The sequence below is a fragment of the Pleurodeles waltl genome, chromosome 7, assembly GCF_031143425.1.
Source record: "Pleurodeles waltl isolate 20211129_DDA chromosome 7, aPleWal1.hap1.20221129, whole genome shotgun sequence".
NCBI lineage: Eukaryota > Metazoa > Chordata > Amphibia > Caudata > Salamandridae > Pleurodeles > Pleurodeles waltl.
The window spans coordinates 630,471,986-630,498,518 of NC_090446.1; the positions used below are offsets into that span (position 1 = coordinate 630,471,986).

The 26,533-nt window shown below is 45.0% G+C and overlaps 1 protein-coding gene across 2 annotated transcripts in view; it reads left to right on the plus strand.

Annotated features, from left to right (window-relative positions):
• FBXO38 (F-box protein 38) overlaps positions 1 to 26,533 on the plus strand; it is a 424,910-nt gene that overhangs the window by 118,964 nt on the left and 279,413 nt on the right. For both annotated transcript variants that reach the window (XM_069244595.1, XM_069244596.1), the window contains exons 9-12: positions 3,235 to 3,365; positions 4,268 to 4,438; positions 5,843 to 5,985; positions 18,267 to 18,477. In XM_069244595.1, the coding sequence (XP_069100696.1) occupies positions 3,235 to 3,365; positions 4,268 to 4,438; positions 5,843 to 5,985; positions 18,267 to 18,477 (656 nt within the window). The remainder of the gene's footprint in view (positions 1 to 3,234; positions 3,366 to 4,267; positions 4,439 to 5,842; positions 5,986 to 18,266; positions 18,478 to 26,533) is intronic.

A 26,533-nucleotide genomic window follows, 5' to 3' on the forward strand; every position in this document is an offset into this window, starting at 1 on the left:
TCACACAGCACTTACACACATGAAAGGAAAATACTCAGTTGTACAAAAACAAAGGTACTTTATTTTTGGAACAAATCGCCACAAAATGCTAGAAGGGAAACCCACCATTATGAGCTAAGTAATACACTAAATATATACACTAGCAATCAGAAATAGGCATAGAAAAGGTTAGAAAGCATGGTAAATAGCAATAACAAATAGTGTCCCTAGGGGGAGCGCAAACCATATACTAAAAAAAATGGAATGCGAATAAGGTACCCCCACCTAGGTAAGTAAAATGTGTACAGGGGAGCTGGGAGTACTAGAAAACCACAGAGGTAACTAACACAGTACCCCCCAGCGACCAGGAATGCAGTAGTAAATCACTGGATTTTCCCCAAACCACCAAAAAGGAGGAAAAGAAGAAAAATAAAACACCAAGACAAGACTGCAAGAAAACCGGTGGTGGATTCCTGAAGAAAGAACACCTGTGGCGAGAGGGGACCAAGTCCAAGAGTCACAGTGGAGCCCAGGAGGAGTAGGAGCTACTACTCACCCAGCTGTAGTTGCAGGAGTTGGTTGACGGTGATGAAGATTAGGTCAGCACTGCAGCACTGGAGCTGGAGAGGAGTTCCTAATGGATGCAGATGATGTCCCACGCTGGAAGGAAAATTGCAGATGGGTGTTGGTGCAGGAATTCCACCAATAAGGCTTGGCAAAAGCAAACTCACAGGTAGTGGAAACGTGGTGCTGCTGAGGACCAGCAAGGCTCAGGAGGGCTCAATCCAGGAGGGGAGTCACAAAGACCATCAGCATCGCAGAGAGACCACAGGAACAGAGGCAGCACCCACAGGAGTCCCACAGGACGGGTACACAGGAGTCGCAGAAGAAGTCCATGCAGCACTACAAAAGATGATTACACGCTGCTGGAGAACCACAAAGGAGGCTGGGCTTTGCAGGATGGAGTGCTAGGGGCTGGATCTACATGTCGCCTGAAGATCCCTGAGAGGAGATACAAACAAGCCTTGGCAGCTGCAGGAGACGCAGTGCACGGGGGTACTGTCCTGCGTGGGAAGGCAAAGGCTTACCTCCACCAAAGTTGAACATCTGGCCGAGAGGACCAAGAGGACTACTCCAGACCACCACCTGTGATGCAGGATCCACGCAGCTCAAGATGAAGGGAGATCAATGCAGCCAGTCATCGCTTGCTGTAGGCGCCTGCAGTTGCTTGGGAGATTCCTTCTTCTTCTTGTGCAGGCTGAAGAGTTGCAGTCTTCTGAGGATGCACGGCAAGGGAAATGTTGCAAAGCTGTCAGGAGCCCTGGAAACAACGTTGCAGAAGAGTGCATTCTTCTTGGAAGCAGCTTGTTGGGTCCTGGAGGTTCCAGTTGCAGTTCTGGAGGCCAGAAGTTGAATCAGAATTTGCAGAGCAGTCCTGCTGGAATCTTGCAAGCCGAATCTGAGGACCCACCCAAGAGAGAGACCCTAGATAGCCCAGAAAGGGGAATTGGTCACCTAACCTGGTAAGTACATATCAGGAGGGGGCTCTGATGACACCTGCCTGGACTGGCCAGTCCGATGCTCCCAGAGTTCCCTGCCAACCTTGGAAACAAGATGGCAGAACCCAGGGACTCTCTGGAGGAGCTCTGGGCACTACCCCTGTGGTGTTGATGGACAGGGGAGAGGTCACTCCCTTTTCCATTGTCCAGTTTCGTGCCAGAGCATACGCTCTCAAGTTCTCAGGAAGCCCGACGCTGCTCCTCTCTCCAGGTTACGACCACGGGCTTATCAGGGCCCGCCTTACCGATTTTTACTAGACTTACTCAATTACTACACGCACCTGCAGCTGCTTGGGCAGCCATACTACATGCAGATTTACTACTTTCTAATAGCCTTGATGAAGTCACCTGTGTGACGAAACACGTGTTGGCTGTTTCTCCATGATGACACAATCATCTCTAAACATCTACTAATAAAGACATCATCTGCCAAAAAAAAGACTTGAGACTCTCTTCAACTTCATATTTCCTGTTACCTGCAATACTTCACCAGGAATACGTATTCTTGCTATACTGTTGGACATTACATTCTGTGTGCTGTGGCCTTCTTGTCCCAACCTTGGAAACAAGATGGCAGAACCCAGGGACTCTCTGGAGGAGCTCTGGGCACTACCCCTGTGGTGTTGATGGACAGGGGAGAGGTCACTCCCTTTTCCATTGTCCAGTTTCGTGCCAGAGCAGGACTGGGGGTCCCTGAACCGGTGTGGACTGGTTTATGCATGGAGGGCACCCAATGTGCCCTTCAAAGCAAACCAGTGGCTTGGGGAGGCTACCTCTCCCAAGCTAGTCACACCTATTTCCAAAGAGAGAGGGTGTTACCTCCCTCTCCCAAAGGAAATCCTCTGTTCTGCCTTTCTGGGCTTGATCATATCAAGCAGTAGGAGGGCAGAAACCTGTCTGAGGGGTGACAGCAGCTTTGCTGCCCAGAAAACCCTGTAAGTTTGGTAGTAGCAATGCTGGGGGTCCTCTAAAGAGCTCCCAGAGTGCATGGAATCATACTCCCAATACTTGCAACAGTATTGGAGTATGATTCTGAAATGTTTGATACCAAACATGAACAGGTTCGGAGTTACCATTATGTAGCTGGACATAGGTAGTGACCTATGTCCAGTACACACGTAAAATGGCGTCCCCGCACTCACAAAGTCCAGGAAAATGGATCTGGAGTTTGTGGGGGCACCTCTGCTAGTGCACTGGTGCCCTCAAACACAGGTGCCTGAGAGGGCGTACCATAGGGGTGACTTACAGTGACCTGGTGCAGTGACATGTTAGTGAAAGGGTGCATGCACCATTTCATGCAGGCTGCCAGGGCAGTCCTGCAGAAGCGCCTATAGGTATGACTCTTTAAATGAGCTCTTTCTCTTTTAATTGCGCCTTGCTTTTTATATGTGATGCTTGCACTTCTCCTTCACTTCTTTGTTATCGCTGTTGTACTAGTTTCTGTGTAGGTTTCCTCTCTCAGTGCTCATGTGCCCATAACATTTGTTGATGTTTACCTTCATTGTCTTTAAAAATTTGTCTTTAGCTGTAGAGATCGTTTAAATATATCACTGGCATCCTTAACTAAATGCATCATACTTTACTGCATTATTCTGCTTTCATTTTGTAGTTAAGGGCAACATGTCTAAAACTCTGAATTAACAGATAGTTTGGAAGCCCTTTTGTCTTTTGTTAATATGGAATTTGTTTTTGATAGATTACATGAGGTCCGAATCCAGCCCTCCCTGACTAAAGATGGAGTGTTTTCTGCACTGAAGATGGCTGAGCTGGAGTTCCCCCAGTTTGAAACGCTTCACTTGGGATTTGTAGATGAGTTCCTTCTACAGTGTACGTGCGTCATTTTGTTTTACCTCACCTAATTCTTCAGTTACAGCATGTGTCTGGGTTGGCCCAAAACATTACTTTTAACATATAATTTCTTTTCATTGTCATTATTCTCAGGTTAAAGAAATTTTAAAGAGTAGACCCTTCCCTGTGACAGTGTGCACATCCTCACGTATTGCGTCTGCCTCTGGTTCTTTTTTAAAAAGCCTTAAAGTGATACAGAGTGTGCTGTGGCAGTTTTTTTTTCTGGCAGTTTTTCATGTGTTTGTTTGTTATTATAGGTAATAAATGTGGTTGGCTTTGATTGGTGTCCTTATCTGTTGAACCTATAGTAGCTAGATGTGCTGTATTACAGTTAAATCCTCTTGCATGACATGATAACAGGGTTAGTTATAATATTTGTTATACTCTGAGCCCAGGAATTATTTTTGCATGAAACATCTGTTGGTAATCAACTTGGTGGTATTTTGGAAATACCAAACTATTCATCTGTTAATTCCACATCAAAGTACTGCACACAATGAATAAACAGCTTAATGGTATCCCTGTGGAAATGATCACGGGCACTGTGATAAAAGCCAAGTTTTAACAGGTAGATCACATTCACATGTAAACATTGACTGTTTAATAGGAATATGTAAAATTGTGTAAAGCTACCCATCTTAGCTTAGCCTATTGTAAGTGAGTTAACAAAGTGCAGGAGGTCCAAACCATGCCAGATGTTTGGAATATACAGTGACTAGAAAGATGTAGCTAAATTCAGTTTTATAAATGTTTTTGTCTGTGGATATTCTGAAAACTATATCTGGGTCTGTTGCACGTTGGATGGGCAGCCATACTCTTGCATTTATTACTGACTCGGCTTGGATGTCTGATGCCTAAACAGGATGCCTTTTCCTATATAGGTAAGATGACCAATGCTGACCTCATGAAGTATGGCCTGGCAGATGTAGCTGAAAATCCTGGCATCATCACAGACATAGGCATGAAAGCAGTGAATGAAGTCTTTTCCTGCATCAAGTATTTGGTTATTTATAACTGCCCTCATCTACATAACCCAATCCACTGGATCACAGGTATCGGATCCTTAGCAGTGCAACAAACCAGTCTCCGACAGTGTATGTTTCCCCTGCTTTCTGCAGCACATGCTCCCCTTCGTACCATTTTGGCTTGTCATCTCATCCCTATGTACCATTCCCCATCTTTCTCTGGTATGATCCCTCTCTGTCATACTTCCTCCTTCTTACTTTTTTTTCCTCCACATTCCTAATACCCCCTTCTTGTTTTATTCAGCCTCTGCCTCCTCTTCTTTAACATTTTTGTGGAGCCTTCCTGCACCATCAAATGAAATGAAATAAAACGCCTTACAGAGAACCAGTAGACACTGCATTGCATGGACTACATAATGTTTGCAGAAATACTCTATGGCTTAGAAGACAATAGATATGTTTTTCTAGCTTTTGGGTAAATACAAACATGATATCCAGTCAATTAGGTAAGCTGGAGAAAGTGGGAGACTTCTGTTCAAGAAGAGAGGTAAGAGGAGAGTTGTTAGGTGTTTCCTTACATCGAGGGGTTAGGTTTTACCCTGATAATATGCAAAGAGATCCAATCGGTAGTGTTTAGAAATTAATAGCATTTAGCCCCACAGAAGCCTTACTTGACCAGGGGCAACACTGGAAACTTTTTGCCTGTAACGTGTGGTCACTAGTACCAAGTGGTGTTTTCTAGCATCAGCAGTAGTGTTTGAGTTCACCAGTATAGATACAGTGTGACTTCATATTACTTATTTTGTGCTAGTAACAATTTGTTTTTTATGACTGTTCATTCAGTTACTTGAGTTTTGATGTAATGGCACTGTGCAGATCTATAGGCTTTTTGCCATGTGGGATCTGTCATTGACAAAGGTCCTTGACCAATCTCCAAGGAGCTGGAGGCTCATATAAAGTCTTGGTGCCATTTAGAGGGGCAACCTCAAAAATGGTCCTCCCATCCTAGAGTAATCCTCAAATTGTTCAACCTTGTTAACTCAGAGTTCAAAGGGGAACTTTGGTATGCAGCTGGAGTGTAGAAGTAACTAAGGCATTTGGAGACCAGTGTCCATCAGTACTCTCCATGCAGACAGCCCAGTAACCAATTACTCTGATAGGACCCAGAGAAAAGGGTTCACACAAAAACATTGAAGAAAAGATAAAAACATGGTTATCATGGCAGCTTGACCATAAATGACATGTCTAGAACTAAAAATGGGTGTCTGCTTGCTTTTTGCAGTTCAAATAAGCACGCCTTTAAGAGCAGTCTGCATTTCTCATAAAGTGGTGTGCTTGCCAGCATCTTTGTGCAATAAATGTACGAAAAGGCCCCCCTTTTTGTATTCGAGAGGGAGGACTCTCTCCATCTATCTTCGCTGTTGTATGGTGATACACATTGTACTTTGAAATTCATTGAAGTGTTTGAGTCTTTGTCTCCTTTTCCTGCAGAACATTCTCGATGGAACCGACTTGTTGATCTCACGCTGGTGCGCTGTCATGCAATAAAGCTTGAATCCTTTAGCCAATTCATTGAGTTATTGCCGAGCCTAGAATTCATCTCTTTGGACCAGATGTTCAGGGAACCTCCAAAGGTAGGGTTTGCTTCTACGGATACTTTATACCTTCCATTAAACAGCCAAGTCATGTACCATATTTGGACTGGCAGAATACAGAAACCAAGCTGCAACGCAAAAAGAAGTGGGTTGTACAGCAGCTTTTTCAGTAGAGTTTAAAAAAACAATCTTCCTTACAGATCCCTAATTGATTTGAAATTTGCAAACTGCATAGGAGAAACGGAATTGTTGCTAGGTGCAGAGAAGGATGATCTGTTCAATAATTCTGACAAATAGGGAGTGCTTTGAAGAAGATGCGCACTTTTACAGCTTTGTACAAAGTGAGATTGTTTTGCTCGTATAGATGCTTGTGAAGGGTTAAGAAGAGAAGTCTCTTGGACTTGTTTTCATCATTGGATATTGAAAATTAGTAAATGTGAGCTTCTGGGTCAGAATGTCCTGCTGGATTATAAAATTGCCTGTTCCAAACAAGAGTTTTATGTTCTGAGGTGACAAGCTTCACCATAGTCTTTGCTTAGCAAAGAACCTGTAAGGAATAGATTCACGTTTTGCAATGTGAATCTTTTGTGGATTCACATGTGCATTATTCTGCCATTTAGTGGTTGGGTCTACAATTCTCCTCTTGTAGCAGTAATCCTCCTTCTTTCTCTATTTTTTTTTGGGAGGGGGCATTTAGGGTTCCACCGTTTGGTGCCTTATCCAGCCTCCTCTGACATCACATGCTCTCCCCGGAAGCCCCCACTCATGGTCGCATTTTCAGATTTTTTTACTGCCATGAGGCTGGAGGCATAGCTGAAAACTCCCCAGGTCATGGGAAAAAGGAAACTTTGGATGAAGTTTGTTTTATCCCGAATAAAGACCACCAAAGACTATTGAATAAGGTACCACAGTGAAATCCAGGTATCAGAAGGATCATCAATAGGATTTTGAGAATGCCCGGACAGGAAGCTCCCTGTTCAGCGTTATGGAGAAGACTCCTTTTCAGTTCTGCTCGCACTGCCGTCACAAATTTGCAAAGAAAGACCAGCACCAGGTATGTAATCTTTGTCTGCCACTCGACCACTAAAGTGACGACTGTGAGGCCTGCACTGGGCTCAAGGCGAAGACACTGAAGGCAAGACAGGTGCACTACTCCATGCAAGGTCAGAAGCAAACAGTCTCTGAACTAGGTCTCTCAAGCGACGAGGACGACAGTGTTGCTGAAGGGGCAGAGAGTGAAAGCTTGGATGTGGAGCTCAGAATGGTAGACGTCGAGCATCAGAAGTTGAGAGAGAGAAGACACCACAGGTAACCCTGAAAAATCACGCAGGCGGGGAATCTAAGACTGCAGAGTCAAAAAGAACAAAAGCTGCCTCCGGTCTGAGGAAACTGGAGGCAAGCAGACTCTGGAAGAGCCCCTCAGATCCCAGTACAAGGGTACCGCAGGCAGTCAAGTATTAGAAAAGATGACAACATCAAGAGGCGATCAGAGTTAAGACGTTCCGATGTTAAAAGAACATCTTGCTTAGGAAGCTGGCTATCCATGTAGTGTAACGCAGGTAGGGGTACACTATGCAGATAGAACAGGCGACCATTATTCATTTACAGGAATAAAATAATAACCCTAAAAGCTCTCTTTTGTGGTAGTGTGGGTGAGAAGTTAGGCTTATTAGAGGACAGTGTTAAGCATTTATTGCACTCACAGAGACAGTATGCGAGACACACACTCAATAAAGAAATCTGATACAATCTATAAAAATAACTCTTATTTTTATATGAATTTAGATACCAAGATCTTACAATGATCAAGGACACGGGAACACCTTTGGTCCCCACTTTGCCAGGGCGGCCGGGTGCAGAGTGTCCGGGGGTGTCGGGTTTTCATCACCGGAGGCACTCACGGTGGAAGGTCAAAGGTACCCCTGCTGTTACTACACCCCTAGATGACCACTTGCTTTGGGGAGTGGGCATCACCCAGTCCCAGAATTCCTAATTCCAACACACACAGGGTGGTGAAATTCCTAAGTTCGTGTTCACTTCAGGCTGTTCACCCTAGAGGTGTGCCTAGCCGGACAGTGCATAGCTAATGTTCACACCTGTCCTGGTGCCAATTGGGCCTCAGCGCAGGGGGCTGTCTCTTTCAGGTCTGAAGGAAGCGAGGGTTGCATACCAAAGGTGGTAGGGTCTTTGAAGTCCCTGGCCTTGGTATGTAAATTTACTAACCATCCTGTTGGCAGAGGTGATAACAGCTACTGCCAGAGTACGCATTGTTTCTGAACTCGGAGTGTAAAGGATCTCACCTGCAGGGGGTCAGAAACCCATCTTTGGTGGCAGGCTGGTTGAAACCAGTCCACCAGCACACTAGAGGACTAGTAGGTTTCAGGGGCCACCTTTAAGGTGCCCTCTGAGTGCATGTCATAATAAATCCAATACTGGCATCAGTATGGATTTATTAATACCTGGTGTTTAAGACCAAACACCACTATTTTCCGTGCAGCCCTTATGTAGCTGGGCCACTTGTGCTGACCAGTGTCCAGTACATGCTTTAAGATGGCTGCCCTGCCACTTGCAATGTCTAGGAATATAACTAGACATCACAGGGGCATATCCGCTTATGCAAATATGTCCTTACATGTATTATAATGCACCCTTCCTTAGGGTTCGGTCCAAGCCAGTTTCTGCTCTTTATTTCTTGCTTGTCGCTGCTCTTTGGTGTCCTCCTTCTTTGGTCCAACAAATCTGAGTTCCTGGTGTCAGGGGGCAACCTAATTAATACATTTAGTGGTGTTAAGGGGAGTGAAGTGCAGCACTCAATAGGCTACTTTCCCTGGGGGTGACTACACCCCCTATATGATCACTTCCTGTAGGAAGTTGGCATAACTATGTCCCAGAGTGCCTTATTCTACCACACACAACATGATGGAATTCCTATTTTCAGGTTCACTTCAGGTAGCCTACCATAGGGATGTGACTAGCCTGGGGGTGTAGCACACCTCCTGACTATCTAATTTCCCGGCTGCCCTGGTGCTAAATGGGCAATATCACTAAATAAAGTGATGGACAGAGTGTTGAAACTTTTCAAACACTCACCCCCAGTCAGAGATCTGGGTTTAATCCATCATTATTTTGCTTGCCACGTCACTCCAGTTCGGACACAGCTATATGCAAATCAGTCTTGACCCTGCTCCCTGTGGGAGCAGTTCAGCCCAACCTGCCAAGCCAGGTCCTCCCTGGACAGGATTCAAGCATCCTGGGACCGGTTTCAGAGTATCACCCTTCATCAGCCAGGCTAGCTTGAATCCAGCGGCGCAGCAAGCAAGGGACACATGTCTGGGCATACCCTTCCCACTTAGGGCAACTTTAGCAACACAAAAGGATGATGGACGGAATGCTGAACAATGCAAACACTGAACTGAAAACAGTGTTTCTAGCCTTAAAAGCCTTTCAAAAGCAGTTGTCTGGAAAAACCATACTGATGCAAACAGACAATACCAGAATAATGTTTCGTATCAGCAAACAGGGAGGAACACAATCATTTGTTCTGTCAAAGCTAGTGCAGGAGGTTTGGAAGTGGGCACAGCAGAGGAGAATAGGCCTAACAGCAATTCTTCTGTGAGGGAAAGACTATGTCCAAGTGGACAAATTAAGCAGACAGGCTTCATCCTCCTACGAGTAGGAACTAAATCAAACCGTACTCAAACAGATCTTCGAATGGTGGGGAACACCAGAAATAAACATATTCACAACAAAAGCAAACACAAAATGCGAATACTTCATGCCCAGACCCCTGCACTTCCAATCTCTGGGTAATGCCCTGTCGATAAATTCAAGATTTGCTTACGATTTTCCACTGTTACCTCTTTTACACAGAGTTATAAACAAATGCAAACACAAAAAGGTGAAGTAACACTTATTGCCCCACAGTGGGCAAGGCAGACGTGGAACTCAGAATTAGTACAGATGCACTGGTCAGTATTCAAAGTTTACCAGTGCGACAGGACCTGCTTTCAGTGCAAGGGGGGGAAGAGTGCTCCATCCGGAACCAGGATCGCTAAGGTTGGCAGCATGGCTCCTAAAGACATAGAGTTTGGACATCTAGACTTGCCAGAAAAAGCAATGGCAGTTCTAAGAGAGACGAGAAAGCCAGCAACTAGAAAATGTAATATGGCAAAGAGGGAAGGACACTCAAGGTGGTGCCAAAAATTGGGCCTGTTACAGCAAAGTTCTGCTGACACTACAGTCCTTAAATACCTTAAACATCACCTAGAATGTAAGCTTGCATGTGTATCATTAAATGTTCATCTAGCAGCAATTATGGCATACACAAGGGGACATATTGGAAGAAGTTTCTTCAGTACACCAGTAATAAAATGCGTCATGGAAGGTGCAGAGTGAACAGCACCACCCAGACAGGTGCCAGCACCCACGTGGAACCTTAATCTTGCTTTAACACCACTCACGAGGAAACTCTTTGAACCCCTCTACAGGGCTTCATTAAAGATGCTTACTCTGAAAACCGCTTTTATGGTGGAAATTATATCACCCCGCAGAGTAAATGAATTACAAGCGCTTACAATTTAAGAACCATATCTGCAATTACACAAAGACAAAGTGGTCATGAGAACAGAATGCCATTCCACATTTTGATATAGATCAGACAATTCAAATTCCAAGTTTTTTCCAAGACCCAGAAAATCAAGCAGAAAAGTGTTGCATACACTAGATGTAAGAAGAGCAATCGTGTACTACATAGGAAAAGCAAAAGCATATAGAAGAACTAAACAATTATTTGTTTCCTTGGCTGACAACAGTTTAGGTTAACCAGTGACAAAAGGTACCATTGCCAAATGGATTTCATAAACCATTCAAGTATGCCATGCAAATGCAGCCTTGCCTTTTAAAGCAGCAAATAAGAGAAACCATTGCCTTTTTAGCAAATATACCTGTACAGGGCATTTGCATGGTGGCCACTTGGTCATCAGCTCATACGTTTACAAAACATTATTGCATAGACATTCAATTGAACAAGGAAGCTCAAATGGGACAGAAAGTGCTTAAACATCTACTTACTAATTTAACTCAGTCAGCCCAACCTCCACAAATAATTTAAAAACACCTACAAAATCAATGCACAGCATGTGAATCCAGAAAAGATTCATGCTGCAAAACAAAATAGTTTCCTACCTGTAGGACTAGATTTGCAGCTTGAATAATTTTCTGGATTTACATGTGATCCATCCACCACCCCTTGAAGATGGGAGGGAAAAAAAAAGTCTGAAGATGGTGAACATGAGTGGGAGCTTCTGGGGAGGGCGTATGACATCACAGGAGGATGCATAAGGCACCAAATGGTGGAACCATCAACACTCAACAACAAAATAAATAGAGAAGTACTACTACAAGGGAAGAATGGTGATTCTCCAATTAACTTACAGAGAGAATCTTAATTTCATTAAAGACAACATGGGCTAACATTATGCATAAACCTTTTATTGCTGCCCTAACATGCTGTCCTTTAAAGTAGAGATTTATTTCATCATAAAACATATATTCCAAGTTGGAATCTTCAAACAGAGTATATAAGTCCTTGTCACATAAGCATATTCCTATTTGGGCTGTGACAAGATCTTCCTCAAACTTCACAGAAAAAAAGACTTTACTGTAAAGTGTTACCTGAAAAAAAAAAGGAAAATGAACCTTCATCACAAACAGTTTCCTTTATAGAAAGAAATCTGTAAATTACACAAGTTATAAGGAAAAAGTCAATATAGTCAAAACAGACATATAAAACATATTCAATTTATTAATACAAAGATAGAAAAACTATAAATGGGAGAGGTGGGTGGGATAATGTTAGCCTTTGTTGACTTTAATGAAATCAAGATTCTCTCTCTATGTTAATAGGAGAATCGCCATTTCATAACAAGCCCGGAGGCTACCATTATGTGATGTGTGTTTAAAGCTGTCAAGTGTCACACTGCTCACATGCTTCACTGGTCTTTGGTAAAATTTAGCAAAACTACTAGCATTTAACCAGTCTGCTGCCTTCAGAATCTCAGCAAGGGTACCACCTGCCCAAAGACCTTACTAGCCATAGCTCCTCAGACATTACTGCTCTTACCCACCTTGAAATTGTAGCCGTTGAGATTGCCCTGTAAGTTTTTTCGATAGGAAATGAATAATTGATCTTCCCTTTATGCTCTGAATTCCAACATTCTTTGTTCGTAAACTCTCGTACAACCTTCAACAAACAGTTTTTTGCAGTCCAGAAAAAATGGATAGAAAATGCTGTCACTCATGGTCTTAGTTTTTTCCCAAATATCAAATAGATCACAATCTGGGGAATAAAATCTGTTACAAACTTCTACAGCCTTAACATCAGAAACTCTTCTAAAAGAGATCAGGCAAAGCAAGGTAGCTAATTTCAGAGATGTTTGCCGCTATGACAGAAAAACATTATCTGGTCAGGATACGAAAGGATCAAAAATCAAATTTACATTCCATAAAGAATCATAACGACCCCTAGGTGGTCTTTTAAGCCTTGTTCCTTTCATGATTCTACTGACCAAAGGATCACTACCTATAATAAAGTTATTCACCAAGGCATGTCCAGCTGACATGCCTGATCTGTAACAATTAATTATTCTATAAGACAGAACTGAATTGAACAACTCAGCCAGATAATTTGCTACATCTGTTACAGCGTCCTCCACGGGATCCAAATTCCTCTCCAAGCAACAACTACACCATTTTTTCCAAACTTCTCTACACATTTTCATGCTACCTGGTGCCCACGATTCAATCAATAAGTTCTTAGCTTCTCCCGAAAGGCCTGAGTATCTTCCTGATCCCCTGGCATTTTCCAGACAAGAAGGTTCATGTTCCCTTCTAGTACCACAGAATGTTCCTCTTCTTCCTGTCCTGCTAACAGGCCTACAGAAACTGGTATCAGGGTACCTCCATTGCGAGCTCCATTGCCCAAGGAAACCATACTTGAGAGCTCCAAAACAGAGTTGCTAGAACGATGCTGCACCTCTCTCTCCGAACTTTTAACAACACTCTCTGGATCATTGAAAATGAAGGGAATGCGTTAACACTGCTCTCCCTTTCAAATGAGAACAAAAGCGTCTACTGCGACTGCTCTGGGATCCAGTCTCCAACTGTAATACCTTTCTGCCCGAAAGGTCAATCTACTCACAAACACATCTAACTGGAATGGACCCCATAAATCCTGAATCTTCTCGAAAACGACTGGATTCGGTTTCCAGTTGCTGACTCCCTCAAATTCCTTGATGCCCAGTCTGCCTTCTGGTTCTGCTGACGTAATAAATTCTGCCTTCAAGAGCATTATCTGTTTCCAACAAAATTACCAGATCTCCCTGGCTAGATCCGCCAGCTGTTTCAACCCTGATTCCCCTAATTAATTGATATGATACCACTGAAGATTAGTCCATTCGAATCAACATCACACTGTTTTCTAGTGTTGTCCTGAAACTCATCAAATCATTAAATCCTGCTAGCATTTCTAAGCAATTTATGTGTAAAGCTTGCACCATCTCTCTCCATTTTCTCTATCCTTCAAACATGCCCCCCAGCCAAGATTGCTGACCTCTGATTCCAAATTAAATTCTGGACATTGCGAAAAATTGCCCTGCGGTTCCAGCTCTCTAAATTGTTCATCCACCATTGTAAGTCCTTCTGAGCTTCCTGGAATGGGGCATCACATTTGCATACCACAGACCCTTCCTTAACTTGAGGGGTTTCAGCCTTAGAAGGGCTCTGTAATGAAGTAAGCCCAGAGAAATGGCCTCCATGGAAGATAAGTCAAAACCACTGTTGTCAGATCCTGCAAAGTCGCTACTTTCTTTGCTAAAACATAACCCACTTCCTTTTTTAATTAAATTAACTTTTTGTGTGGGAGATATATTTGAGCCAAATTTGTGTCTACTTGAAACTCCAAAAATTCTTAGTTTTGAGTTGGAATATTGATAGTTTTCTACGTTGATGCTGAAGCCTAAGGCTTCTAATAGATCCATTGTCTACTTCATGGGTTTCAACATTTCCTCTTGATCCTGAGACATCACCAATATGTTGTCTAAATAGATTGTTAAACACACTCTACTTTTCTCGAAAAATCTACAGCAGGGTGCAGCACCTTGATGAAGCAACAAAAAGCTGAAGATAGACTGAAGGGAAGACAGAAAAACGGGTACAAAATACCTCTTCATTTGAAACATAAGCATTTCTTAGAACCTATGTCCATAGGAATTGTGAAGTAAGCATCTTTCAAACCTAACTTCACTAAACAATCCTTTTACTGTAAAATGTCTTGAAAAAGATGGACCCCCTTCCTCTTGAAATGTCTGTATACTAAAAACGTGTCCAACTCCTTCAGGTTTATTACTGGGCGCCACCCTTTGCATTTTTTCTTTAACAGAAAGACAGTAGCCCTTATCAGAGTCTGTAACCTTAGAAATTGCACCCTTGTGTACCATTTGGGAAACCTCTGAATCTACCAAAGCCATTAGTTCTTTGGCTAATATTAACTCCCTTGGCTGAATTCGTTAAAAAAGTGTTTCCCAAAAGTCTATTTTGAACCCTAATATGATTTGTAAAATCCAGGAATTGTTCCTTAAGTTTGTCCAGCTTTTGTGGAAAAAAAATATAACCTTCCCCCTACCTTTGCTTAGGAAGAACCCTTAAAAAATTGAAGATTACCTTAATCTCCTGAACCTTGAGATCTGGATCTCTTTTCCTGGGCATAATGGGTTCGTCCTCTCTGAGAGAAGAACCCCATGTTGGAACAAAAGTTCCTTCCATAACCCAGTGGTTCTTGGTGGGAGAATTGGAACCTTCGGGATCCATGACAGACAGCCCTTCCAAAACCTCTTGCGCCGAAAACAAGCTGCATTTTAGACTGAGCTCTGCTAAAGGTAGTAAATGTGAAAACATACTCACCCAGTGATTTTACAAAGAGTTTGCCAAGGCGTAATCCATTATGATCACCTGGGGTCTCCTTATTGGCTAGATCTGCCAGTTTAGGGTTCACCCTCATGAGGGAGGCCTTCCACATTTCTGCTAAAAGTCCAGCATTTGCATGCCCAAGTAAGCAAAAACTTGTTGGCTCAAACCTCTCAAGATGTCCATATCTACCTCTAAGTCCTTATAATTTCTACCATGTCCCAAATTCTAGCCTAAGTGCCTAAAGGTCCTATAATTTGTCTTGGCACTGCTTAAGGCAGCGCTCAAGTCCTTTCCTTTGGTCCTTTCCCAATTTAAAAAGAAAGGTTATTTGTTTAGGATCAAGGTTGGGAATACTTCCCTATTTATCAAGGAAATGTCTTGGACTTTCAGCCCTCATTAAATTATGAGTCTCCATATTGAGGGAATTTCTAAGCCAATATTTAATGTAGTAGCATGTTCCATTGGCCACCGATCTGAGCCACAAGGGTGTCTGATAAGGTTGGTATCAAACATATCTGCACCCAGAGAGTCTTTAATTGCCTTTGATGTAGAAGGCTGTTCTAGACTATCATTGAATAAATCAGTCTCTAGGTTCTCTTGCATATCAAACACATATTCATCTAGTTCTGAATCATCATCTTAAAGATTTTCGCTTGTATTGCAGGATTTGTTTCCTTCTTTTGTGCCATTAAGGATACTTTCTATTTGTGTTGTGTCGGACACCCATTCCAATTGTAGCAGCAAAATGATTGCACCTTCTTTTTATGCTGATAAGGACACCATGGTCTGTTATAGCACTAAGGCTACCATGCACCCATTCTTTTTCGTCGTAGACTCATCCCTTACAATATATGTGGCTTTTTTAACACCTTACCTCCCTTTTTAATAATTACAGGTAAATCCTCTTCTGCGGCCAAAAGATAGTCCTCCTCTGAATGAATATCTATCTTCCGTTTAGAAAAATGACTTTTACTGCCTCCTTAAGGGAAGATTTAAGCTCCCTATCAAAATATCTTTTAAATAAGTCCTAACTGAGGCCAGAGGAAGGGGGGTCCTAAGAGGACAACTCTTCTGTCATGGTGAAGATGTTTTGAAAAGAACAAGGATATAAAGATATATTCAGTTCCTTCCTTCTCTTGAGAGTTAATTTCTGAATCTCCCCCCCCCCCCCACCTTTTATTTTTAAAGATCCCGTAAAAGATCCAATTTCCCATCCTCAGGGGCCGCGGACCACTGTTGCTTGTAAATGCTAGAGTCGTATCATCATGGCAATGCCAAGTGAGTCCCAACTCAATAATTGAAAGAAAACCTCAGTACAAAATGGCGGCAGCTTCTTAGACCTCTGTTAGTTACGACACATAACACGTTTGGTTGAGGACTTTCATCAGGGGTGAAAGGCAGGCGTCTGGATGTATTACTCTCTCCCTGTATGGTAAGCAGGAGACGTTTGTTCCTCCAGCGCATCTAATTTCGAAGCCTGCACAGAGTACCGCAGCTCCTGCGCCTCCGATTTTGAAGCCTGCATGGGGTAGATGAGTGCACACATATCCAAATCGGTGAGTAGTGTCCCAAGCCCTGTGCACTGCTTGACTTAGAAACTGTTGTTTAGCATGTAGAACCACAAGAGGCTAAAAGGTCAAAACGGTTATTTTACTAACACTACGCACTACAGGAAATTAAAGAAGAGCAGAGAACGCAATCATAAACTGGTGAGGCTAGAACACAGGAAAAACATCTAGTATAAGTAAGTAAAGGTGACAAAAGAAACAAAATAGGTAAATATAAATAAATGGAAGAACAGTACTCATCTTTGTTAGGACGAACCAATAAAAGAGGAATATGCTTATGTGACAAGGACTTAAATACTCTGAAGATTCCAACTAGGAATATGTTTTATGATGTAATAAATGTTCTTTAAAGGGCTGCATCTTGGGGCAGCAATAAAAGGTGTATGCATATTGGTAGCCGCTGATCTTGTAATGAAATTCTGGACCCAACCACTAGATGGCAGAATAATGCTCAGCATGTGAATCCAAAAAATTCTTCAAGGTGCAAAACTACTCCTACAGGTAAGAAATCATTTAGTTTTATAACATAGCGGATCTTGTCAATGGTAGTAAAGCAATCTAGAAATTGGAGGGCTGCGGTTTGGTTTTGATCCCAGTCAACTGGGTGTCTTCTAATATGCTTTGCAGTGTGCTGTCTGCAGCTTTTTTAAACTCCATGTAAAACATTTTTTTTCAAGGTTGCCTATTGTTTAAAGTAGGGCAGGGATTCTTAACCTTTTGAATCCCGTGGACCACTTAATCATTACCGGAATCCAGGGATCACCACTGAATCATTATTAAAGTCCCCCCCCACCCCCGCAGAGTCATTACTGGGGGACAGGAACACCAAGGGAGTGTACCTCTTGTTGCGTTGTCAGCATACCTTATCTTATTCCTTTGAACCTCAAAAAACATACACAAAAATACAGAACCAAGCATTCACCAAATATACAGATGATTAAATATTTTATTTAATTCACAAACAAATATAAAAATCAAAAGTTAATATTAATTGGTAAGTTGGGGCTCTCCTAAAGCCAACTGGGGCCACCCATCATCCCTACTGTATTCTGTTTGATGCTTTTGCACTGCTTCCACAAATCATTTTAAGGACACAAACTTATTTTGTAGCTCCAATTTCAACATTTGTCACATTTATGGAACATTTTTAAAATTTTCAATATTACGTTTTGCTTCTTTATTCGTATGCTCTTTATCAATCTGCTATTTAATTTTCTAAGCAGTTGCGGACCCCCTGAGTAGGCATCGTAGTCTCCCAGGGGTCCTCTAACCACAGGTGAGGAACCGCTTGGTTAGGGTAATGAAGGAAGTTTGTCAGCACCAAGAGTCGAGGAATAATGCCACAGTTTTGAACTTCTGCAAATTTGTGTTGAGGTTGCAGCTTACTAGCTAATCTCCAGAATGGCAGACACTAAGCATGCTGATAAAAATTGGGACTTCTATGTTGGGGCACAGCTTAGGTGCTAATAGTAGGCTTATCTGGCTGGTAAAAGGCTTACGTTTGTCTGCTTCTTGTGGGAAACAGATTACTAAAAGTTTCCACCCCCCGCAATAGGCTGCTTACATTAACCACTTGGTGGTTAACGTTCTAAGAACTGCTTCTTCTACAGAGTAGACTGCCAACAATTTACCCTTGTCCCAGCAGGCTGACTCACTGTGGTATTTTGAATAACAATACAATGATTTGAAATGAGTGACTTCTTAAGACCAGCGTTTCAGTAAGTGTTCTTTTTTTTTAAGGTGCTCCTTAGTGGTGCATTTTCATGTTTTGTATGTGCTTTAATTCAGGGATGTGCAAGGGTGGGCCTTAGCGCTGGCACTGGCATCGGTGTGTCCTCTGCTCTAGTGAGCAATCAAAACTCCAACAATGAAAATGAAAACAACAACCACCAGATAAACAACAACCCTGCAAACCTAAACCCGAATCATCATCCGCAGAATGGGGAGAATGAACTGGGAGTGGAGGAGCAAGCAGAGGAACAGCACATACCAGCTGATGGTAAGCACAGGTATTTCAGGATCAGGTATTGAATATACCCCTTTGCATCCTTGAGACTACCTTTTGTTGCATAGTCAGTATACCTTATGTTGTAATTCCTTAGCAATAATGTAATTCTTTTGTAGCAGACTTCTGTGTTTATATAAAGGCAAGATCCTTCACAGAGCATATCCTTTGTGGAATGAACTTCATTTCTGCACAGTGTTCATTATACCTCAGTGGTCATCATAATAATAAGCCAGTAGGGTAATATATTAATCCACTACTCAGATAAATACATGTATGATAGTGAGCAGGGAGTCTTTTCATTTCTGTTCATCTCATTTGAAATGCAGTTGCTGCATGGATCCTGCCTTTACAATGTCTCCTCCAACGTTTTGTGTTTCTACTCTCCTCCGTACACTGTTATACATTTTTGATGTTCCAGTGCACTGCTTTGTTCATTTACTACTCCTATATCATCACAGCCTTTAATTTAAATTGAAATTGGCTTCATGTGGTTTCTTGCAATTCCTGCAGTTTGGCCCTTTGGCTTATGAAGGATAGATGAATGCAGGTCCTGCAGTGCTGCACATTTTACATGCCTTGTAGCCCATATTGATTTTGATTCCATGTTGATTGTGGAATGAAAATTAGCCAGAAAAAATGTAGTATTAATTAAATTCTGCAGCAGGTTCCTTACAGAAACCTTTTTCCTAGGTTCAGGGTTGGGACCAGAATATTTTTCTGTCTGTTTTCTTTCACTGGCACAAAGTGGCAGTGAACAACTTCAGTGAGATTCTGAATGGCTTCACGAGAAGTGATATTGCAATTTAATGCATAAATGTAGTCAATAAATGAGGCACACAACTCAAACAGGAGACACACACCAATTTAGAAAAATAATATGTAATTTCATAGGACTTGATACCAAGTACTTCGGAATCAAATCAGTACTTTTTTAGTTATTCATTTTTACCGGTAAGTAAAGTATGCGTTTTTGTGCACAGTGCTTTCCTATGGGACAAAAGACATAAATTGTATGCTTTGCTTTATAACCGGTTTCTGGAGGTCTCCTTCATGATTTAGGTTTGTAGGGTGCCAAGGACCAAAGTACAACCAGCAAATGACTCTTTACCTGCTGTAAGGCATCCGGTTGGACAGGTGCTGGTGGGTTGGTAGCTTGCGCACTATGCCTGTTAGAAAAAGGGGCGGGGAAAAGGAAACAGGCTGCAGAGGGGGACTTGTGGACAAGTCAGGGAGCTCCTAACGGAGGGCTAGGGTCACAAGGGCCTTGGTTGCAAGAAGTCAGTCGGTTCTCAGCTAGCCTGCCTTCAGTGTCCAGTTACAGAGAGGTTTTGGTGGCTGGGCACTGTGCATCATGGGCACCTCGCAGTTGTCAGTCTTGATGGCTGGGGGACAAAAGCAGGTCAGCTGGTCCACTTTCAGGAGTTGAGCTGGCCTGGGTCAGTGTCCCTCGTCGGCATCCTGGTCTTTGTGCAGCGGTATTCCAGACTGGACTTCCACTGGGGATGTTCTTTGCAAAGGTTCTGGTACCCTGAATAGTGGTCCTGTGCAATTTCGGGAGGCCTTGGTGTCTTCTCCTTTTGGGGGGCGACAGAAATGACCCTCTGGAGCACAGGTGTCGAGTTCTGGGCAGCTGTGGCCTCAGAGGGGCCAGGGAGCTACGAGTCGGTGGACTAGATTTTTACGGTTTGGTGCCTGCGTCTGCAGGGGAGTATCTGCTGTACTCCAATCAAGATTGCAGGGTAATTTGCGAAGGACAGCTTGCTTGGTTGGTTGTGATTGTCAAGACTGGATTGGTAAGTGTAGGAAGTTGGCTCTGTATGCACTATTTCAAAGTAAGGAATAGTATGCACAGAGTCCAAGGGTTCCCCTTAGAGGTAAGATAGTCGCAAAAAGAGATAATACTAATGCTCTATTTTGTGGTTGTGTGGTCGAGCAGTAGGCTTATCAAAGGAGTAGTGTTAAGCATTTGTTGTACACACACGGGCAATAAATGAGAAACACACACACAGAGACAATTCCAGGCCAATAGGTTTTGGTATAGAAAAATATCTTTTCCTAGTTTATTTTAAGAACCACAGGTTCAAGATTTACATGTAATACTTCAAATGAAAGGTATTGCAGGTAGGTACTTTAGGAACTTTGAATTAGCAAAATAGCATATACAGTTTTCACATAAATGACATATAGCTATTTTAAAACTAGGCACTTAGTGCAATTTTCAACAGTTCCTGGGGGGAGTAAGAGTTTGTTAGTTTTTGCATGTAAGTAAACCACCTACGGGGTTCAAGTTTGGGTCCAAGGTAGCCCACCGTTGGGGGTTCAGAGCAGCCCCAAAGTTACCACACCAGCAGCTCCGGGCCGGTTAGGTGCAGAGGTCAAAGTGGTGCCCAAAACGCATAGGCTTCAATGGAGAAGGGGGGTACCCCGGTTCCAGTCTGCCAGCAGGTAAGTACCCACGTCTTCGGAGGGCAGACCAGGGGGGGTTTTGTAGGGCACCGGGGGGGACACAAGTCCACACAGAAAGTACACCCTCAGCGGCACGGGGCGGCCGGGTGCAGTGTGCAAACAAGCGTCGGGTTTGTAATTGAAATCAATGGGAGACCAAGGGGTCTCTTCAGCGATGCAGGCAGGCAAGGGGGGGGCTCCTCGGGGTAGCCACCACCTGGGCAAGGGAGAGGGCCACCTGGGGGTCGCTCCTGCACTGGAGGTCGGATCCTTCAGGCCCTGGGGGCTGCGGCTGCAGAGTCTTTACCAGGCGTCGGATCTTAGAAGCAGGCAGTCGTGGTCAGGGGGAGCCTCGGGATTCCCTCTGCAGGTGTCGCTGTGGGGGCTCAGGAGGGGCAACTCTGGCTACTCATGGTCTCGCAGTCGCCGGGGAGTCCTCCCTGAAGTGTTTGTTCTCCACAAGTCGAGCCGGGGGGCGTTGGGTGCAGTGTGTCAAGTCTCACGCTTCCGGCGGGAAACGCAAGTTGTTGCAAAGTTGCTTCTTTGTTTCAAAGTTGCAGTCTTTGGTTAACAGAGCCGCTGTCCTCTGGAGTTCTTGGTCCTTCTAGATGCAGGGCAGTCCTCTGAGGCTTCAGAGGTCGCTGGTCCCTGGGGAGAGCGTCGCTGGAGCAGTGTCTTTAGAAGTGGGGAGACAGGCCGGTAGAGCTGGGGCCAAAGCAGTTGGTGTCTCCGTCTTCTCTGCAGGGTTTTTCAGCTTAGCAGTCCTCTTCTTCTTGGGTTGCAGGAATCTGAGTTCCTAGGTTCTGGGGAGCCCCTAAATACTGAATTTAGGGGTGTGTTTAGGTCGGGGGGGGTTAGTAGCCAATGGCTACTAGCCCTGAGGGTGGCTACACCCTCTTTGTGCCTCCTCCCTGAGGGGAGGGGGGCACATCCCTAATCCTATTGGGGGAGATGGAGGATTTCTAAAAGTCAGAGTCACCTCAGCTCAGGACACCTTAGGGGCTGTCCTGACTGGCCAGTGACTCCTCCTTGTTTTTCTCATTATCTCTCCTGAACTTGCTGCCAAAACTGGGGGCTGTGTCCAGGGGGCGGGCATCTCCACTAGCTGGAGTGCCCTGGGGCTTTGTAACACGAAGCCTGAGCCTTTGAGGCTCACTGCTAGGTGTTACAGTTCCTGCAGGGGGGAGGTGTGAAGCACCTCCTCTCAGAGCAGGCTTTGTTTCTGTCCTCAGAGAGCACAAAGGCTCTCACCACATGGGGTCAGAAACTCGTCTCTCAGCAGCAGGCTGGCACAGACCAGTCAGTCCTGCACTGAACAATTGGGTAAAATACAGGGGGCATCTCTAAGATGCCCTCTGTGTGCATTTTTAAATAAATCCAACACTGGCATCAGTGTGGGTTTATTATTCTGAGAAGTTTGATACCAAACTTCCCAGTATTCAGTGTGGCCATTATGGAGCTGTGGAGTTCGTTTTTGACAGACTCCCAGACCATATACTCTTATGGCTACCCTGCACTTACAATGTCTAAGGTTTTGCTTAGATACTGTAGGGGCATAGTGCTCATGCACCTATGCCCTCACCTGTGGTATAGAGCACCCTGCCTTAGGGCTGTAAGGCCTGTTAGAGGGGTGACTTACCTATGCCATAGGCAGTGTGAGGTTAGCATGGCACCCTGAGGGGAGTGCCATGTCGACTTAGTCATTTCCTCCCCACCAGCACACACAAGCTGGCAAGCAGTGTGTCTGTGCTGAGTGAGGGGTCCCTAGAGTGGCATAAGACATGCTGCAGCCCTTAGAGACCTTCCGTGGCATCCAGGCCCTTGGTACCAGGGGTACCAGTAACAAGGGACTTACCTGGGTGCCAGGGTTGTGCCAATTGTGGAGACAATGGTACATTTTAGGTGAAAGAACACTGGTGCTGGGGCCTGGTTAGCAGGGTCCCAGCACACTTCTTAGTCAAGTCAGCATCAGTATCGGGCAAAAAGTGGGAGGTAATTGCAACAGGGAGCCATTTCCTTACACAAGCCCCCCCCCCCAGCCCACAGGCCAGGAGACTCAGCCAAAGCTGGGAGAGTCTTCCTAGTCTGTCAGGCAAGGAAGAGTAGAGGAAATAGGCTGGTTTGTTGCAGGGCCTACTATGCCTTACATCCTCCTGTTCAGGGCATTCCCTCTGGGGAACTGACCCACTTCCACAGTGATAGAACCTAGTCTGAATTGCCTCTTGTCTGTGTCTTTAATGTCTTCACCCATTCTCTTTATTTTGGGGTTAGAGGTATCCACCTCTTCTAATCTTATCTTAGCCAGGGTCACCCCTAGCTTACCCAAAGAGGTCACCCAGGGCTGGAGTAACCCCACCATGACCAACAGGGTCAGGGGGCCTAACTTGCTATTTGGCATGGGACCAGACCACAATGCCAAGGATAGTGCAGCCATAAAGGCTAACACCCAGCAGAGGCCACTGACAGCTGTCAGTGCCCAGAGCCACACCTTTAGCTCTTCACCTACAAGGGAAGGGGCTAAGTTACTGGCTTCTTTGGGTTCAGGGTGCCTGTCTGCTGTATTAGAGTGGGCGGTTACCACATCTTGTAGTAAACACCCTTCTTCCACTCTTTCTTCTGTTAGCTGAGAAGCCACCCACTCAGGCTTAACAGTTGCCTGACTAGCCAGGACTTCTTGTGGGTCAGGTTGGACGTTACCAGTGCCACTTGTGGAGTTCTCCCCTCCTGGAGCAGAATCTCCTTGGCTTGCTGGAACCTTGGCTAAAGGTGGTCTATCCTTCCTACACTGTTTTCTTTTCTTTTTCTTCTGGGGCCTACATGCAGTTACTGCAGAGGCAGCACCTCCAGAATCCTTGGGAGAGGACTGGCACTGGACCAGTTCCTCTCTTGGGCTCTGACTAAGCTCGGGGTAGTCATTTCCAAGGAGACAATCAAGGGGGAGGTCTGTACTGACTACCACCCTTCTCCAGCTAAAAGTCCCACCCACTTCTATGGGCACAAAAGCCACAGGCTTATCAGTGACCCTGTCTGGGCTAACTCTTACTCTGGCAGTCTCACCTGGGATGTACTGGTTTCAGAACACCAGCCTGTCATGCACAATAGTGTGACTGGCACAAGTGTCTCTCAGGGCAGTGGCTAGGATTCCATTCACCAGTAGGTGGTGGAAGTGTCTACTTCCCTCTAGAATCTCCAACTCACCTGTTGAGCCCTTTTTCCAGTTAAAGGCTATGAAGACCTCCTCATCTGAGGAGTCATCCCCAATGGCTACACTGGTTACCCCTGGGATTTTGCTAGGGTTTTTTTTTTTTCCGGACAAGAAGTGTCCTTGGTGTGGTGCCTTGTCTGTCTACAGTTTTGGCACCATGCCTTAGTGGCATCCCAGTTCTTACCCTGGTATCCACCTTTGTTTTGGGTTGTTGCAGGAAAGTACCATCTTGCCTGGCATGTTACCCCCATTTTTCACTGTATATATGTTGTTTTAGTTGTATGTGTCACTGGGACCCTGGTAACCCAGGGCCCCAGTGCTCATAAGTGTGCCTGAATGTGTTACCTGTGTAGTGACTAACTGTCTCACTGAGGCTCTGCTAACCAGAACCTCAGTGGTTATGCTCTCTCATTTCTTTCCAAATTGTCACTGACAGGCTAGTGACCATTTTTACCAATTTACATTGGCTTACTGGAACACCCTTATAATTCCCTAGTATATGGTACTGAGGTACCCAGGGTATTGGGGTTCCAGGAGATCCCTATGGGCTGCAGCATTTCTTTTGCCACCCATAGGGAGCTCTGACAATTCTTACACAGGCCTGCCACTGCAGCCTGAGTGAAATAACGTCCACGTTATTTCACAGCCATTTTACACTGCACTTAAGTAACTTATAAGTCACCTATATGTCTAACCTTTACCTGGTAAAGGTTAGGTGCAAAGTTACTTAGTGTGAGGGCACCCTGGCACTAGCCAAGGTGCCCCCACATTGTTCAGAGCCAATTCCCTGAACTTTGTGAGTGCGGGGACACCATTACACGCGTGCACTACATATAGGTCACTACCTATATGTAGCTTCACCATGGTAACTCCGAATATGGCCATGTAACATGTCTATGATCATGGAATTGCCCCCTCTATGCCATCCTGGCATAGGTGGCACAATCCCATGATCCCAGTGGTCTGTAGCACAGACCCTGGTACTGCCAAACTGCCCTTCCTGGGGTTTCACTGCAGCTGCTGCTGCTGCCAACCCCTCAGACAGGCAGCTGCCCTCCTGGGGTCCAGCCAGGCCTGGCCCAGGATGGCAGAACAAAGAACTTCCTCTGAGAGAGGGTGTGACACCCTCTCCCTTTGGAAAATGGTGTGAAGGCAGGGGAGGAGTAGCCTCCCCCAGCCTCTGGAACTGCTTTGTTGGGCACAGAGGTGCCCAATTCTGCATAAGCCAGTCTACACCGGTTCAGGGACCCCTTAGCCCCTGCTCTGGCGCGAAACTGGACAAAGGAAAGGGGAGTGACCACTCCCCTGACCTGCACCTCCCCTGGGAGGTGTCCAGAGCTCCTCCAGTGTGCTCCAGACCTCTGCCATCTTGGAAACAGAGGTGCTGCTGGCACACTGGACTGCTCTGAGTGGCCAGTGCCACCAGGTGACGTCAGAGACTCCTGCTGATAGGCTCCTTCAGGTGTTAGTAGCCTATCCTCTCTCCTAGGTAGCCAAACCCTCTTTTCTGGCTATTTAGGGTCTCTGTCTCTGGGGAAACTTTAGATAACGAATGCAAGAGCTCATCCGAGTTCCTCTGCATCTCTCTCTTCACCTTCTGATAAGGAAACGACCGCTGACCGCGCTGGAAGCCTGCAAACCTGCAACATAGTAGCAAAGACGACTACTGCAACTCTGTAACGCTGATCCTGCCGCCTTCTCGACTGTTTTCCTGCATGTGCATGCTGTGGGGGTAGCCTGCCTCCTCTCTGCACCAGAAGCTCCGAAGAAATCTCCCGTGGGTCGACGGAATCTTCCCCCTGCAACCGCAGGCACCAAAAAGCTGCATTACCGGTCCCTTGGGTCTCCTCTCAGCACGACGAGCGAGGTCCCTCGAATCCAGCGACTCTGTCCAAGTGACCCCCACAGTCCAGTGACTCTTCAGCCCAAGTTTGGTGGAGGTAAGTCCTTGCCTCACCTCGCTGGGCTGCATTGCTTGGAACCGCGACTTTGCAGCTACTCCGGCCCCTGTGCACTTCCGGCGGAAATCCTTTGTGCACAGCCAAGCCTGGGTCCACGGCACTCTAACCTGCATTGCACGACTTTCTAAGTTGGTCTCCGGCGATGTGGGACTCCTTTGTGCAACTTCGGCGAGCACCGTTTCACACATCCTCGTAGTGCCTGTTTCTGGCACTTCTCCGGGTGCTACCTGCTTCGGTGAGGGCTCTTTGTCTTGCTCGACGTCCCCTCTCTCTTCAGGTCCAATTTGCGACCTCCTGGTCCCTCCTGGGCCCCAGCAGTGTCCAAAAACGCCAAATGCACGATTTGCGTGTAGCAAGGCTTGTTGGCGTCCTTTCCGCGGGAAAACACTTCTGCACGACTCTCCAAGGCGAGAGGGATCCGTCCACCAAAGGGGAA